The sequence below is a fragment of the Pongo pygmaeus genome, chromosome 18 (assembly GCF_028885625.2).
Source record: "Pongo pygmaeus isolate AG05252 chromosome 18, NHGRI_mPonPyg2-v2.0_pri, whole genome shotgun sequence".
In the NCBI taxonomy this organism is placed as follows: Eukaryota; Metazoa; Chordata; class Mammalia; order Primates; family Hominidae; genus Pongo; species Pongo pygmaeus.
This window is the reverse complement of record NC_072391.2, coordinates 84933888-84950841: the sequence shown is the minus strand read 5'-3', so window position 1 is coordinate 84950841 and position 16954 is coordinate 84933888. Positions and strand designations below refer to the sequence as shown.

Genomic DNA, 16954 nt, shown 5'->3' with positions numbered 1-16954 from the left:
ATCTCTACAAGACATAAAAATATTAGCTGGGTGTGGTGGTGCATGCCTGCGGTCCCAGCTACTCAGGAGGCTGAGGTGGGAGGATCGTTTGAGCCCAGGAGATCGAGGCTTCAGTGGGCTATGATCGTACCACTGCACTCTAGCCTGGGGGACAGAGCAGAACGAGACCCTGTCTCAAAAAATAAAATTATTTGTTTTGTAACCAAGGAGACAGAGGCTCAGCAAAGTGAAGCCACTTTCCCTGGTGGCCACGCAGGGAAGCCGGAGGGCCTGGCAGGCTGTGTGCCTCGAATATGCAGCCCAACAGCCCTGGCGGGGGTGGCAGGAAGGCTCAGGAAGCCCACAGCAGCAGACTCGGCTCTCCCATCTCCGCGGTTACTGCTGATGCAGGGTCTGACCCTGCCAGACCTTCAAGGAGAAACCAAGCAGGGCCCCATTCGAGACACGCGACTCCCAGGCGCTGCCCACTGACCCCAGACAAACTGGCCCCTGGCTAAGGAAACTCGCCGGGCCATGCCCCCGGGCGCCTGCAACAAAGAGGAGCTGTTTGCGGTGACAGCGTATTCCCGTATTCCCGGAGCCACACTCCGGCAGGGATTTATCACACGTTCTTGTCGAAAGCCACCAGGTGACCAGTGGACATGTGTGGTTACGCCGGGCCGAGTGGTCACTGGTTCCTGTGAGAAGAGGGCAGAGCAGCGGTCAGAGCTCACGGGAGCAGCATCTCCACGTGGTAGGCAGGCCTCAGAGGTGCTGCTGGAGAAGCCCCTGCAGGTTACTGCGCAGTGAGCGTGCAGGGTTTGCGCCCTGCCCCTGCGGACCCCAAGGTAAAAGCAGCGAGGCTGAGATGCTGATGGTCATGACTCTGGGGACGTTCTGCTGGCAGAGACGACCTGAGCATCCCAGGGCTCCTTCCCATCCCATTCCCCAGCTGCCACCGGGAAGCAGAGTCTAGCAGATTGTCGTGCCTGAGGCTCAGATGAGAAAACTGAGGTTCTGAGAGGTGAAGGCTTGCAGCAGGTCGCACAGGCACGGGCTGGTCTGACCACGCCTAACCACGAAGAGGTGTTCATCTTTATTAGAAAGTTCCTCTCCTTCCCTCCTCCCCCACCGCCTGCTGAATGCTGAGAAGGAAGCTGACCTAGCTTCAGGGAACTCACAATTCCGACAGTACAGAAAAACTGTACTAGAAGATAAATGCCCACATAAAGGGGGGAAAGTAAGTGTTTCAGGATCTGAAAAAGGGAGCAGCCAACCCCGTCTGGGAGTTGGGGATGAGTCCAGAGAGGCGCATCTGAACTGAGTCTCGAGGGATGCATTGGAGCTCACTAAGAAGGAAGGGCATTTCCAGCAGAGGGACCAGCATATGCAAAGAGGAAGGCACAATGTATTCGTGGACCGTCCAAAGGATGGTGGGCAGATGTGCAGAATATCAGCCAGGCGACAGCCAAAAACAAGGCCAGAACTCCAGGAGGGCCACATATCTTGCTGGGGAGCCTGGTCATCATCCCGGGGACTCTCACACAATGGAGTAGAGTGATCAGACTGCCGCTCTGCCATTCTGGCACCTGCAGAGATGACCACAGCGAACATGGGTAGCTGGCTGCCTTCCCGGAGGCAGGTCTCCTGGGCAGGGGTCATGCCTCACTCTCCTTGTTGTCTCCTCTGCATGGGTGTAGACAGCAGGCCTCTGTCCCATGTGGCGTTGTGTGTGTGTGTGTCTCTTCTCCTCTAAGGACACCAGTCCCACTCAACTCCAGTGGGATCTCATCTTAATTAATTACATCTGCAACGACCCTATTTCCAATTACAGTCACGATCACATTCACTGGCATGAACTTTAGGGGGACCCTAAGCACACCCCTGTGATGGGAACTGTGCTACCTCCTTCATATACATAACCCCTGACACATCTGTCTCGCTGTTTTAATATTTTTACAAGGATGTGTTATAATTTTAATGAGAAATAAATTTTAAAAACCAAAAATATCCCCCTCCATTTCAGGTCCTTAAAGGCTGCGTTTCCTAGACGGCCCATTAGAGTGTCCCAGGCAACTTTCCTGTAGATAATTCACCCTCACTGGGGCCTACCTGTGGGGCTTCCTGCTGGGCCTCCCTCCACCCTCAGCTCCAGGCATAGCCAGCGGGGATCCCTCACTCACTAGAGAACCCTGCAGCCAGCAAGCCACAGCGGAGAGCAGAGCGGGGACAGGCAGGGGCCCCGAGGCACAGCTCACAGACCCCAGCTTGGGGCAGGCACATGGCAGGTGCTGGAGACACAAAGGGATCTGGAAGCCCCTTTCTGAGCAGGTCTCACCCTGGGTTTTGCACACCCCCAGAGCAACGCTGTTCAGAGGACATTTCAAGGCCATGATCAACAAGGATCCCTGAGCCCAGCCTGGGTATGAAGGGTGTGAGAGGAGGAACAGGACTGAGAGCAGAGGCCTGGGTGAGAGTTCTAGTCCCCCCCAGGCACTGACTGGCTTGGACACCAGGCACTGCCCTCCTTAGCAACCAGGCCTCAGCTTCCCCGTGCAGTTCACCTCCCGCTATGCCCGCAGGACAGTCCTGAGCCGATAGAAGGGCCTGCCTGGCAACAAGATTCTCAATGCAGCCACCAATTAGCTGTGTCTGTAGTGGGTGCAGGGCAGGAGGAAGAGTGGCAGAGGTGCCCAGGACTTGTCACCTCGGATCTACACGCCCAGTCAAGGCTGTGCTCACAGGGAAAAATCACAGACAGGGACATCAGCTGACAACCAGCACACGGGCTGCCACCACAGTCCTGCTGACTGCCACGGAGATCCAAGGGCCTCAACTCACAAGAGTAGGCACCATCATCTAGGTGGCCACCTCCGTAAGCTCCGCACCTGCCTGGCCTCCAGGACAGACAGGGGCTGACCCCAGCCAGGCCATCCTAGCCCAGCTGCGTGCACCCTCCCCACAGGCTATTCGGAAGGCTGAAGCAGGAGGATCACTTGAGCCCGGGAGGTGAAGGTTGCAGTGAGTCATGATGGCACCACTGCATTCCGGCCTGGGCAGCAGCATAAGACCCTGTCTCGAAAAAGAAAAAAAGTTATGTTTATACTATATTGTAGTCTATTAAGCATGCTATAGCATTATATCTTAAAAAATTATAAATCTTAATTTTAAAATACTTTATTGCTAAAAAATGCGAACAATCATCTAAGCCTTCAGTGGAGGGTCTGAAGTGGCTTGGCTGTGGATGATCAGCATGGTGAGTGCTGAAGGCTGGGGTGGCAACTTCTTAAAATAAGACAACAGGCTGGGCGCGGTGGCTCATGCCTGTAATCCCAGCACTTTGGGAAGCCGAGGTGGGCAGATCTCGAGGTCAGGAGATCAAGACCATCCTGGCTAACACGGTGAAACCCCATCTCTACTAAAAATACAAAAAAAATTAGCTGGGCACGGTGGCAGGCGCCTGTAGTCCCAGCTACTTGGGAGGCTGAGGCAGGAGAGTGGCGTGAACCCAGGAGGCAGAGCTTGCAGTGAGCCAAGATCGTGCCACTGCACTCCAGCCTGGGCAACAGAGCAAGACTCCATCTCAAAAAAAAAAAAAAAAAAAAATGTTGGCTGCATCAATGGACTCTTCCTTTCACAAAAGATTTCTCTGTAGCATGTGATGCTATTTGATAGCATTTGACTCACGGTAGAGCTTCATTCGAAACTGGAGTCGATCCCCTCAAACTCTGCTGCTGTTTTATCGACTACGTTGAAGGAACATTCTAAATCTTTGCTGTCACTTCAACAATGTCTGCAGCATCTTCGCCAGGAGTAGATTCCATCACAAGAAACCATTTTCTTGTTTCACCCCTAAGCAGCAACTCCTCAGTCTTTCAAGTGTGGTCGTGAGCTTGCAGCAATGCAGTCCCATTGGCAGGCTCCGCTTCTAATTCCAGTTCTCTTGCTATTTCCACCATATCTGCAGTCCCTCCTCCACTGAAGTCTTGAGCCCCTAAAGCCGTCCATGAGGGCTGGAATCAACTTCTTCTAAACTCTTGTTAAGGTGGATATTTTGACCTCCACCCTTGAATCACGAATGTTCTTAATGGGATCTAGAATGGTGAATCCTTTCCAGAAGGTTTTCAATGGACTTTGCCCAGATCCATCAGAGAAATCACTATCTATGGCAGCCTTACGAAATGTATTTCTTAAATAATAAGACCTGGAAGTCAAAATTAGTCCTTGATCCACAGCTGAATGCTGGATGTTGTGTTAGCAGGCACGCAAACAACATTCATCTTCCTGTGCATCTCCATGGGAGCTCCTGGGTGAGTAGTAATATTTTAAAAGGAATCTTTTTCTGAGCAGTAGATCACAACACTGGGCTAAAAACCATTCTGGAAACCATGCTGTAAGCCGTGCAGCCATCCAGGTCTTTGTTGTTCCATTTCTAGAGCACAGAGTGGATTTTAAACAATTCTTACGGGCCCTAGGATTTTTGGAATGTACAATGAACGCTGGCTTCAAGTTAACATCTCCAGCTGTGCTAGCCCCTAACAAGAGAGTCAGCCTGTCCTTCAAATCCAGCCATTAGCTTCTTCCCAGCATGAAAGTCCTAGATGGAATCTTCTTCCAATAGAAAGCTGTTCCATCGACACTGAAAATCTGTTTAGTGTAGCCACCTTCATCAACCATCTTAGCTAGATCTTCTGGGTAACCTGCTCCCTCACCTTGCACTTTATGTTCTGGAAGTGGCTTCTTTCCTTAAACCTGATGAACCAACCTCTGCTCGTTTCCAGCTCTTCGGCAGCTTCCTCACCTCTCTCAGCATTCACAGAATTAAAGAGAGTTGAGCCTTGCTCTGGATCAGGCTTGTGGTTAGTTTGATCTTCTCTTCAGACCCTAAAATTTTCTCCATATCAGCAATAACATTGTTTCACTTCCTTATCATTCATGTATTCACTGGAGCAGCACTTTTAATTTTCTTCAATAACTTTTCCTTTACATTCAAAACTAGGCTGCCTGGTGCATGAGGCCTGTCTCAGCTTCTGACACACATTCCTCTCTACGCTTAATCATTTCCAGCTTTTGATTTAAAGTAAGAGATGTGAGACTCTTCTTTCACATGAACACTTAGAGACCATTGTAGTGTTATTAATTGGCCTAATTTTAATACTGTTGTGTCTCAGGTAATAGGGAGACCAGAGGAGAAAGAGGGATGGGGGAGCGGCTGGTTGGAGGATTGGTCAGAACACAGAGCATTTATTAAGTTCACTGTCTTACATGGGTGCGATGTGTGGCATCCCAAAATAACCACACTAGTAACCTCAAAGACCACTGATCACAGATCACCATGAACAGATATAATCATGAAAAAGCTTGAAATACCGTGAGAATTACCAAAATGTAACACAGAGACAGGAAGTGAGCACGTGCTGTTGGGAAAATGGTACCGATAGGCTTGCTCCAGGCACGGGCGCCACAAACCTCCAACCTGTAAAAACACAGCATCTGCAAAGCACAGTGAAGCGAAACCCCCTGAATCAAGGTAGGCCTAGCCCCCAGAACAATCCCTTCTCCTCCTCTTAGCTTGGGTTTCTGCTTTGCAAAACCCCTTGGCATCTCTTCACAGCAACGTTTGCACGAGACGCAGCAGAGAGGGGGTCCCAGCAGAAACGACGCCATCAGATCCCGGCTGAGCCCTTGCAGGCTTCGCGGGGCTGCAGGAGGCATAGCTTTCACATGGGCCACCCCATCTCTCCCTCTCCCGCAGCAGAGGCAGCCAATGGGTCACACTTGAGATATCTCCTGGGCCATGAACCTTCACCCTGGGGTTCTGAGCAGGTCCCAGGGGCCAAAGTGGGGAGGGGGACGGGAAGGAGAAATGGGCTACAGTCTGCCCCATCGCCCCCAGCTCGGCTTCCATCAGAGCTTTCTGCTTTTATTTGGTTTCCACGGCGGGTGGGGATGAGGGGGCTGAGAGTTGCTGCGGCAGAGGGGCTCGGCTGTTGAAAATGCAGCCATGTCACCTGCGGGCTTTCCTCTCTAGGATGGGTGACACATTTACATTCTGATTCCCAACCCAGGGCCTCTAGTGAGCAGCAGATGAAGTTCAGCAATTGAGTTTCATCTTCTAGAGCAACCTGGGCTTCGAGGAGGACTGTGATGAATTCCTGTGTCCGCCCGGGGACAGCAAGGGGTTCAGGACAGGCAACGCCGTGCACAGGTGCCCTGTGTGTGCCCTCCTGGCAGGACATGCGCCATGAAAACGCCTTGAGTGTGTGAAGGCGGGGGGGCTGGTGCCCTATGGTCTGCTGCTAGGCGACACCGCAGGATGGAGCCATCTCAGACTTTCACTAGTGGGAGTTCCTACTGGGGGAGGCTGACCCCACAGGAGAACGGCACAGGAGACTGCAGCCCCTTCTCACCTGACCTCAGCTCTGCGGGGCCACCGGCTCCCGCCCCTGTCTGCAGCAGAGGGTCTCACCCAGACGGGACCTCCTGGAACCACCTGCTTCACCCCTCCCTCGTCTCTACCACCACACCCTTGCTGGGCTGGACTCTGCCTCCGACCCGTGTTGTGGTTGCATGTCTGATGCCTCATCTCCCCGCGGGGCTGAGGCCTCCAGGCGGCAGCACCCACACCAGACAGGAGAGAGCCGGGGGCGCTCAGGCCGGCAGCATCTGCGTCCTGGGGACCAGGTCAGCATGCAGGTGCTGGGGCCCCTAGACATGATAAGACAAAGTCTGGGGCGTGGGGCCTGACCACCATGTTTACAAGCCCTCCAGGCACCTGGAGAGCCTCGAAGGCTCCGAACCCCGGGCGCATCCCAGACAATGATGTCACATGGCCGGGGAGGGCATCGTGTGCCTTAGAACCCACAGTGACTCCACCCTGGGCTGAGTCCCAGCTCCCACCCTCCCAGCCAAGGGCCGGGGCCAGTCCCCTTAGCAACACAGGACCTCAGTCTCTCCGCACTCCACACCTCCTGCCCCTTTTTCCAGGAAAACCCACGTCCCTTCCCTGCAGAGCTGCTCTCCGGGGAAGGGCCTGGCACTCCGCGGAGGACACGGCAAACCGTTTCTCACTTCGCGCGGCCTGACAAGCCCTGCGGGCCGGGGCGGGCGAGGACAGTGTCAGCTGCCCTACAGCTCCCTCGAATCTCTCGACTGTGACAGTGGCAGGAACCCGCCCGGGGCCAGTCACTCCTCGGCCCACGTGGTGCGGCCGCTCTCACGCTCCAGTGGAGGGTTGGCCCTGGGGCTGTGGGCGCCTGAGCCAGCCATTCATCAGCTTCACTCTCCAGGGCAGCGGACTCTGTTCCCTCCTTTTTTTTTTCTTTTTTTCCAAATTCTAAGTCCACTGAGAAAGCACAGCTCCAGGCCCTGCAGCCCAGAATGCAGGCTCATCCTCCATCCTCTGATGACCAAAAATACTGTGTAGCCTCCCGCCTCCGAGGGTCACCCCGGTGAGCTCACAAACACACCTGGCTCCCATGCCTGTCACAGCAGGGCTGGGGGAGGATGACGCCAATGGAGACAGTGCAACCACAGGCCTGGCCCCATGCCGGGGCCACTACAGGGAGCAGGGAGCCCCACCCCCCTTCAGTGGTGAACCCAGCCCAGAGAGGGGAGGCGACCGGCCTGGGGCGCTTGGCCACGACAGCCCAGGCTGGATGCAGGTCTGCGGGTCTCAGAGACAAGGGTGAGAAGCCGGTTCCTAGTGCCCATTTGGGGCCTGACACCTCCTCTCTTGGACACTTTAAGTTCCAGTGACCTGGAGACCACCCAGGCCACACCCCCCTCCACCTGGGTGCACCTGTGCAGCCACACACCCTGGCTCCACGGGTGCCCATGGATGTGCAGGCTGTGCACAGCGGTGTGGAGGCTGTGAGTGGTGTGCAGAGCCATGTGTGTGGACAGCAGGACACGGCGGGTGAGCCAGTCCCTTTCTCACAAAGTAACTACACTCCAAGACCCCAGCTGTGCACATGCGGAAGCAGGAACCACCTCCCTCCCTGCGATGCCTGCTCAGGTGAAGGGATGGAGTCAGCTCGGACTCCACCAGTGCAGAAGGCAAGCCCCAATCCGCCAGGGAGCACGGGCTGCTGGGTCTTGAAGGCTGTCGGGGGGTTGGCAGGGGGGTGGGCTCCATCAGTTTCACAGCTGCACCAGTCTGCAAACCCGTCCCTTCTCTCTCACTCCCTCCGTCTGTCTGTACTTCTGTCCATTAAGCAAAATGCTCCCCCAGGAGACGCAGGGGCGCTGGCCATGCCAAGGCTGGCTGGCCAGTGTCCCAAGGGCTGGGGACTCAGTAGGAGCCGTGCCCACCCCACCCTGGCCCCGGCTCCTTTGCATGGGTCTCAGCTCTCGCCCTCCCAGCCCAGCCCCTGGCCTTTCACCCCAGCATGATGCCCGCTTATACGAAGGCATCTCCCCCAACAATGCTCCCACAGAGCCCCTGGGAACCCCCCAAAACTCCAGGAAGAGGTTGGATGCCCCAGGAAGGGAGCTGTTACCACCTAAGCTTCACAGGCCTTCAGAGATTAGAAGCCAAGGTCCAGAGAGGCTGACAACCTGCCTTGGGGCAGCTCCTCACCTGTGCTGCCCCCAGCCCTGTCCATGCTACCTTGGCTCCTTAATGGGAGCCCGCTTCTCTTCATGTCTAGGGGAATTCGTCTGAAAACTGTCTCAGGTCCCATGTCCCCCCAGTCCTACAGACATCCACCCAGTGCCAAGGCTATGAAATAAGCTCAGTTCTGCAGGGCACTGTCTGCTAAGTCCTCCAGCTGCTGAGAACTCATGAACCAATGAACTCATGAACAAATCTGCAGGTCACACGGGAGCTGCCACGAGCTTCCTCAATTCCGTGATGCCGCTGTCCCCCAGCCCCCCAAACTGCTTCTTGTCCACTAGGGTCAAAAAAGCAACTACACAAAATAGAAAGGGTTGAAAAATAAAACACAGAGGAAAGAAATTCACCAAAATGCCAAGAAGAGCAATCGGCCAATTCATCAGACCAGAGCTAATGCTGCTTTCTCCCTTCTCGGTGTTATTTATTTTCCTGTGGAACAAGTATTACATTTATGATGGAAAAAATAACTACTGATTCTAATTTGTTCTTAAAACCCCAGACGAGTAGTCACACGTGGGCTCCTGCTTATTTCCCTGCCTGAACATTTCTGAGGGAGCAGGGAGGGGCAAACAGCGATTTTGGACCTCAGTGTCAGGTAGTAATTCCATGTTTCTTTCAGCTTCTTGGAATCGATCTTGATTCCCTCTGAAACAACAGAAGTCGCGAGCAACATATTCTGCCAACAAACCACAGCCACCATTTTTGTTTTTCACTGTAGATCAAAGGTCACTGAAAATCAGAACCAAATGGGCTGAACTTTAATTAGCGACAGGTCGGGAAGGGCTGAGCCGCACCCAAGCCGGGAGCTTTCCTGGAGGAATTCCAGGTCTGCCCCTGGCTGAGAACACAAAACCATCCAGAAAGACGCAGGGGAACGTCCCCCCGGGAAGCCTCCTGCCTGGGCAGCCCACGGCGTCCCACGCAGCTCCCAGATCCCTGCCCCAAGACTCTCTGGGCTACCCCAAGGGCCCTCGTCTGGCCCAGGAAAGCAAATGCCGGTGGAAAGCAAAGGCTCTGGGTTTTCTGAAATGCCTTCTCAAGTCTTGACAAAGCCGTTTAGTAACCTCACAGTTACTTTAGAACCCAAATGTCTACCTGTGGGGCCCATGGCTTTCCACAAGGGAACTTCCTCCAACCTGCAGCAGGTGGCTCCTGCCGGCCACAGCCTGGCTGGGACCAGCCCCTGGCTCACACGCTCACCTCCACAGGAGCCAGACACTGGGCGCCTTCCTCCAGCCCTGAAGGTCCCACCCTGCACCCACCCCTAAAGGTACCCACAAGCCACATAGATCCCACCGACAGTCACCTTTGGATCCATTCCTTAGGGCCTAGAGGCCCCACTGGACTCCAAATTCAGTAAGTCATGCAGCTGATTCAGAACAGTGGGTGCCCCCAAAGCACCAGGCCTGCATGAGCCCCGTGCCAGGCACTCGCAATTGGCCTCCCAACTGCTGCCATCTCTCAGGGTCCCGGAAGAATCTAGATCGCAGGTCTGGGTAGCTGAGGCAGCTCCTAGCAGCCTCCCACAGCCCTGCAGTGCTGGACCTGCCACCCCCACCTGGTGGTGTCACCCCTCCTAGCCAGCACAGCAGTGCTCCAATGCATTGTACCAATGGAACAGACCACCTTCTTTATTCACCAATATTTTACGCTAAACATCAGCATATAGAACAAAGAGACATTGCTCAGTTTAAGGAGGCTGTAGGTCTCTACACCCCCACAAATCAACCATTCCTCTGCACCAATCCTGACCACAGTCACTTCTGAGAACCTCCAGGGAACCCTAGGGTTCCATGGGGCAGTTTGAGAAACACCAGTGTAGGCCTCAAACTGGGCCCAGCCCAAGGCCTTGAGTGACAGCAGGACTGAACAGACTGGGCTCACAAACACCTTCTGGGCACCAAGAAGGGCCCCCCGCCCCCTCGCCCTCCTACCTGGAAGCCGCGATCTCAGCCTTCTGCTTGGCGATGGTGGCGGCCCGCTCAGCGGCCTCAACGGCGCGGTCCACCTTCTCGCGGATCTTGCTGGCCCGCAGGGGGATGAGGTTCTTGCGCTTGCCGCTGACGAGGATGTTCTGCTTGTACTTGCCCTCCTCCTTGGTGCCGTCCGGGAAGGTCATGCAGCCGTAGCCGTGGCGCCGGTTGCTGGCCCACTCGCCCTCGTACTTGAGCCCGTCCGAGCGCTGGCTCACGCCGAAGCCGGAGCGTTTGTCGTTCTTCCACTCGCCCACATAGGTCTCGGTGGTGGTGGCGTCGATGTCGTCCTCGATGACCGCCAGCTCGGCCTCGGCCTCGCCCAGGCTGATGGTGGAGTGGATGTCGCTGGCCGTGGAGCTGACGGTGCTCATACCCGCCTCGCTGCGGAAGGAGCTCTGCTTGCTGCGCTGGCTGGCCAGGCTGCTCTTGGACTCCGACTTGCGCAGCTTCAGCCCGCTCAGCAGCGAGCGCCGAAACAGCCCCTTCTTCTTGCTCTTGAGGATCTCGGAGTCACTGTGGGCCACGAGCACGAAGCCCCCACGGGACACGGCCGGGCTGCCGGCCACCGCCGGAGAGGCGTCGGGATGCAGCGCCGTGCCGTTGGTGTGCTCGCTGCGCAGGGAGTTGATGGACGTCCTCAGGGGCGAGCGGATGACCGCAGCCATGCCGTACGGGACGCTCTGCCGCACGCCATAGCCCTGGCGCATGCCACCGACCCACTGGCCCTGGTAGGTCCCTGGGGAGAAAACGAGAAAGGGGTGAGGGCCTAGCGGCAGAGGAGGGGGCACAGCCTGGCCACGGACAGGGCGGAAGCAGCCACAGTCCTGTCTGAGCTTCCTGTTGTTTTGTGTTTTTTGAGACAGGTTCTTGCTGTGTTGCCCAGGCTGGGGTGCAGTAAGACCATCACAGCTCACTACAGCCAGGAACCTCTGGGCTCAGGCGATCCTCCTGCCTCAGCCTCCTGAGCAGCTGGGACTACAGGCGTGCACCACCACGCTCCACTACTTTTTAAATTATTTGTAGAGACGGCAGTCTCATTATGTTGGCCAGGCTGGTTTCTAACTCATGGGCTCAAGCGATCCTGCCTCAGCCTGCAAAAGTGCTGTGATTACAGGCATGAGCCACGCCACTCCTGGTATGCTTTCTATCTTGATGAAACCTGGTGAGGTTTGTGTGGAGGCAGACAGACCACGGTGCCTTCTTACAACTTCTATCACCAGTGGCTGTTTCTGAAGACACCTCCATCTTGCTTCTCATGGCTAGATCTTGTTCTCTCTTGGAAACTGGGGAGAAAGAAGGGAGGCATCAGAGTCTGTGGTGCAGAGTGAGGACCACAGAACCCAGAGTGAACACGGAGCCCCTGCCATGGGGACAAGAAAGTGTGTCCTGGGTCAGGAGGCCAGTGAGTGGCAGCTACGGGGACACAGGTGTGGGCTACACACTAAGCCTCGAATGGGCTGCTCTGGGACGCAGTGAGCTCCCCATTGCTGGAAGTATCCAAGAAGCGTGTGGAAGACCACACAGTGGACACACCATGGAAGAGATTCAAGGGCGTAGGGTCAAGAGGCAGTGGCCCATGACCTTCAGACATAAAGTCAGCAGACCTGATATCCCCAAAAGAAGGGAGGGTGGGGACTGCAGCAGCTGCCTGTGCACCTGGGTTCTCAGCAGCACTGTTCCCATGGCCGGAAAGGTAAAGGCAACCCACAAGTCCATCACCTGGTAAATGGACAGACGCCATGCGGTCCATCCATACGATGGAACATCATTCAGCCTTGAAAAGGTAGAACATTCTCACACAGGCTGCAACGTGGATGAACGCCGAAGACATTACACAGAGTGAACTGAGCCGGGCACAAAAGGCCACATATTGGATGATTCCATGTACAGGGGGTCCTTAGAGTAGTCACGCTCAGAGATGCAGACAGTGCGGCGGATGCAGGGGCTGGGGAGGGTTGTGGGGTCAGTGTTGAATAGGGACAGAATTTTGCAGTGGGATGATGGGAAAGTCTTGGAGGTAAACAGGGATGACAGCTACCTAACACCGTGAATGTAATTAATGCCACTGAATTGAATACTTAAAAGTAGCTAACATGGTACATTTTGTATTTCTCTTACCACAATAAAAAGGAAACCTGGTCAGCAGACCTGGGCCCATGTCTTGCTCTGTGAGCTGTGACTTCAGGCAAGTGTCTGGGCCCCGCTGGCCCTCAGTGTCCTCGTCTGTAGAGTGGAACCAGGACTCCTCATGCCACAGGTCACCGTGAGGACGACTGGGCCTCAGCACGGTGCCTGACGCGGCAAACCTCAAGCCTCATTTGTCATTCGAGCTTCTCATTGCAGCCGGGCACTAACGGAGTGGATGTGCCACCCTGGAAAGGGCTTTTGCGGGGAGAACAGAGGGTCCGTCCACCACTCTTCCAACTCACGGTGGCACAGGCTGCAGACCAGAGGCCCGGAGGCCGAGACTTACGGATACGTAGGTTTTATTCGTCCCACCGCTGTTTTCATAAAACATTGGAATTACCTGCCAACATCTCAAAACCAAGAGATTTCACATAAAAATTCAGCTCTCTTGTGTCTCCTGAAAAATGAGGACCTGGCCACCCCGACCTCTCTTTTCAGAGGACAAAATGAACAGGAGCTGGCAGCAGCTGTTCCTGTTCTGCCCGTCACTTTTTAAACGGAGAGGCTGCAGTGGGTGACAGGTGCCGCCATCTCTCGGAGCAAAGCAGCCCTCCACTCCCCACTGCCCCTCCCGCTTCCCTAGCCAGGCCCCCCTCCATTCACATGCCCCACACCAGAGGGTAGGATCCAAACTAAGTGTGGAATTCAAAGTCCTGTAGCCCCAAGTGACCTTCCGTCCCCAGGGTATCCGTACACCCCGCTACCTTCACCCACCACCCCCGAAGCGTCCTGATCCTTCCAGGCTTTTCTGTCCAAGGCTCTGTTCACACACTCTCCTCTCTCACACTCCCACCCTCCAATCAAATCCCATGGGCTCCAAGCCAGCCCCACCCCTCCTCCACAGCACCTCCAAGCACCCTAGTGCCCGGGCCCAGAGCCCCCATGCCTGGCACCCGCGGCCTCCTGACTCAGGACAGCGGCTGGGGTCTTAGATGTTCCAGAATGTATCTTCCAGCTCAACCACATCACGAGCCCCCAGAGGGACTTGCGTTGCAGGCCCCTCAAGCCCCACGTAGCACGTGGCCCAGCCAGGGCAGAGAAGGGGTGTGCAAAGACCACCGATCAGGCTGCAGCCCCAGACAGAACCCCCGAGGCTGCCTCACTCCAAGAGATGGTGGCACCTGCCACACGCTGCAGCCTCTCCATTGAAAAAGTAATTGGCAACGCAGCCTCTGAGGGCAGCTTCTCCAGGAGCAGAGCCTGAGCTGGGGATCCTGTGAACGTGACTTATTTGGGGCAGGAGAAGGGGGGTACCAGGAGGAATGACGTGGCAGCAGAGGACGGGGCCGAATGAGGTGGTCTCAGCGAGAGGTCAGCTTCAGCCTCGTCCCACTTTCAGGCAAGGGGGTTGGATGTTTGTGCTCCCACACTGGTTGGTCATTCTGTACCCCATAAGCTGCTTGGGGAAGCAGCTAACCTGGAGGCAAGTCCACTGCCATCAACATCGGAAGCAACCTCCGACTCCAGGGATGAGGCTCCTGCCCTCCCACCCATTAGGCCATGGCACCTTCTCCTGCAGGAGGCCGAGAGCCGGGCAAGCAGGGATGTATGTGGACTGGACCCCAGGGACCCCACAGCACCGCTGCACACCTTTCCAGAGTGTCAGCCTCAGCCTCTTCCCCAGAGGTCCCAGCGCTTGGGGCAGTTGTGGTGGGCACGGGGAGGAGGCAGAGAGGGCAGCTGACTCAGAACCACCTGGCACCCCAATGCGAACCACACTGGGGAGAAACCCTGCGGCTTGCTCCACACCTGAAAGCCCTTCCAGGCTGGGGGTTGTGAGGGGGAAACTGGAACTAGGCTCAGTGGGTCTCAGGGGGTGGCCCTTTACCAAGGCCAGTCCTGCCCAGACAGTGGCCTTCCCACAGCCAGTCCAAGCTGGACACAGGCTGCCATCGCAGGGACCCTCACCCCAAGATTGCACCCTCAGCGACTGCCCCTTCCGTGCCAGGGCTGTGGAGAGGGTTGTCACATAAAACACAGGACGCCTGGTAACATCTGAGTTTCAGATGAACAACACATCGTTCTTTAGGTGACACACTACATGGGACATACTTATATTTAAAAAGCGTTTGTTGGCTGGGTGGGGTGGCTCATGCTTGTAATCCCAGCACTTTGGGAGGCCGAGGCAAGCAGATCGCCTGAGGTCAGAAATTAAAGACCAGGCTGGCCAACATAGTGAAATCCTGTCTCTACTAAAAACACAAAAAAACTAGCTAGGCATGGTGATGGGTGCCTGTAATCCCAGGTACTCAGGAGGCTGAGGCAGGAGGATCACTTGAACCTGGGAGGTGGAGGTTACAGTGAGCACAGATCATGCCACTGCACTCCAACCTGGACGACAGAGCAAGACTCTGTCTCTAAACAAATAAATAAAAATAAAAAGCATTTGTTGATTACCTGGCATGCACATGTAACGGGACAGCCCTTTTTTTTTTTTTTTTTTTTTTTTTTTTTTGAGATGGAGTCTTACTCTGTAGCCAGGCTGGAGTGCAGTAGCGCGATCTCAGCTCACTGCAACTTTTGCCTCCCGAGTTCAAGCGGTTCTCCTGCCTCAGCCTCCTGAGCAGCTGGGACTACAGTCACGCACCACCACACCCAGCTAATTTTTTTGTGTTTTTAGTAGAGACAAGATTTCACCATGTTGGCCAGGATGGTCTCAATCTCTGGACCTTATGATCCGCCCACCTCAACCTCCTAAAGTGCTTATTAAATTGGGCCACCCCTCAGCTGGAAGTCCAGGATGGTGGGCTGCCCCCGCAAAGTGGAGGATGACCCTGGAAAGAGGAGGGGCTCACCTACTCCCCGAGATCCCTCCTCCATCAAGGGATGCTCCAGCTTACAGATACAGATGGGAACAAGAGCTGAAAAGTGAAGGCATCGTGGATAAAATGACATGGTCCCCCCATGCAGTGGAATATTCCTCAGCCTTAAAAAGGAAGGAAAGCCGGGCACCTGCTGCTTCCTGGATGAGCCTTGAGGCCGTCAGGCAGTGGAATAAGCCAGGCTCGAAGGCACAAATCCTGTGGGATTCAACTGTCATGGGGTCCCTGGAGTCATCAGACTCATAGACACAGAAAGTAGAACGGAGGGTGCCAGGGGCCAGGAGAGAGGACGCGCAGTGAGCATTTAGTGGGACAGAGTTTCGGTTTGGGAAGATGAGAAAGTTCTAGAGATGGAAAAGTTCTGGTGACGGTTGAACAGCGTGAACGTGCTTAACGCCACAGAACGGCACACGTGAAGATGACTGAGATGGGACATTGTAGGTTATGTGTATCTTTCCCTCAACGTTTAAAGTGAAGGTGCCCAGTTTGCCCACCAGGAGCTTCGTGCAGGGTCTGGTGGGGCCACGAGGTGCGGAAGGTTCCAGGGTCAGGAAGGGGCTAGGAGGCCTTAGACAGACTGGAGTTTGAATCCCAACTCAACACTTTCTCAATCTACAACCTTGGGAATGTCTGGGTTAACCTCTCTCTCACTCAGCCTCCTCATCTGTAACGAGGGGAGGGTGGCTGTGCAGATCACAGGGTAACTGCCTGAAGGTGCTGGAAAGTTGCTAATGCTTGATTGATGGTAACTATTATGATCATCACAAAACCCCTGCACCTCTCTTCCCAGGTGAGGCAACTGAGGGTGGAAAGGGACTGTGGCCGCCCTAGGAACACACAGCCAGGAAGCAGAAGGGGCAGGGTTAGAACCCAGGGCGGTCACCTGAGGTAGAGTCTGGATCCAGGTTCACCTGTCTTCCCCAGGTGCCAAGGCTACCCTCCATCCTGGGCCCACTGCAAAGGCACCAGGCCGGGGACCATACTTCACATCCTGAGAGATCTGTAGGCAGACCGCTGCTTCTTCCCTTGGATAGAGGGGTGACGCCAGGCTGGGGTCAGGAAGGGGGACTGGGGCACCTTCGCTGTGTCCTGTCCCTGAACTCACAGCACTCTATGGCTGGATGTTGTTATTCCCATTCTACAGGAGCGGAAGCAGAGAGGCCGCTCTACAGACATGGAGACCAGAGGCCAACACTGGCTCATTCTCAGCAGGTGAGCAGAGCAGGGACCCCAGGTCCCGGTAGTCCTCATTCTCCTCGCTCCTCAAGCCCTGCCGTGAACCAAGCCTGCCTACCTCAGCCCTGCCCTGTCCCCTCCTCCTACCTAGCCCTTGTCCTCGGAGGGGAGCCAGGAGCCCTCATGTTCACTGTTCC

General features: G+C 55.4%; 1 protein-coding gene across 1 annotated transcript in view; it reads right to left on the bottom strand.

The window, feature by feature from the left end:
* Positions 1 to 16954, bottom strand: part of JPH3 (junctophilin 3) — a 100391-nt gene that overhangs the window by 46413 nt on the left and 37024 nt on the right. The window contains exon 2 of the mRNA XM_054453284.2: positions 10531 to 11308. Within this exon, the coding sequence (XP_054309259.1) occupies positions 10531 to 11308 (778 nt within the window). The remainder of the gene's footprint in view (positions 1 to 10530; positions 11309 to 16954) is intronic.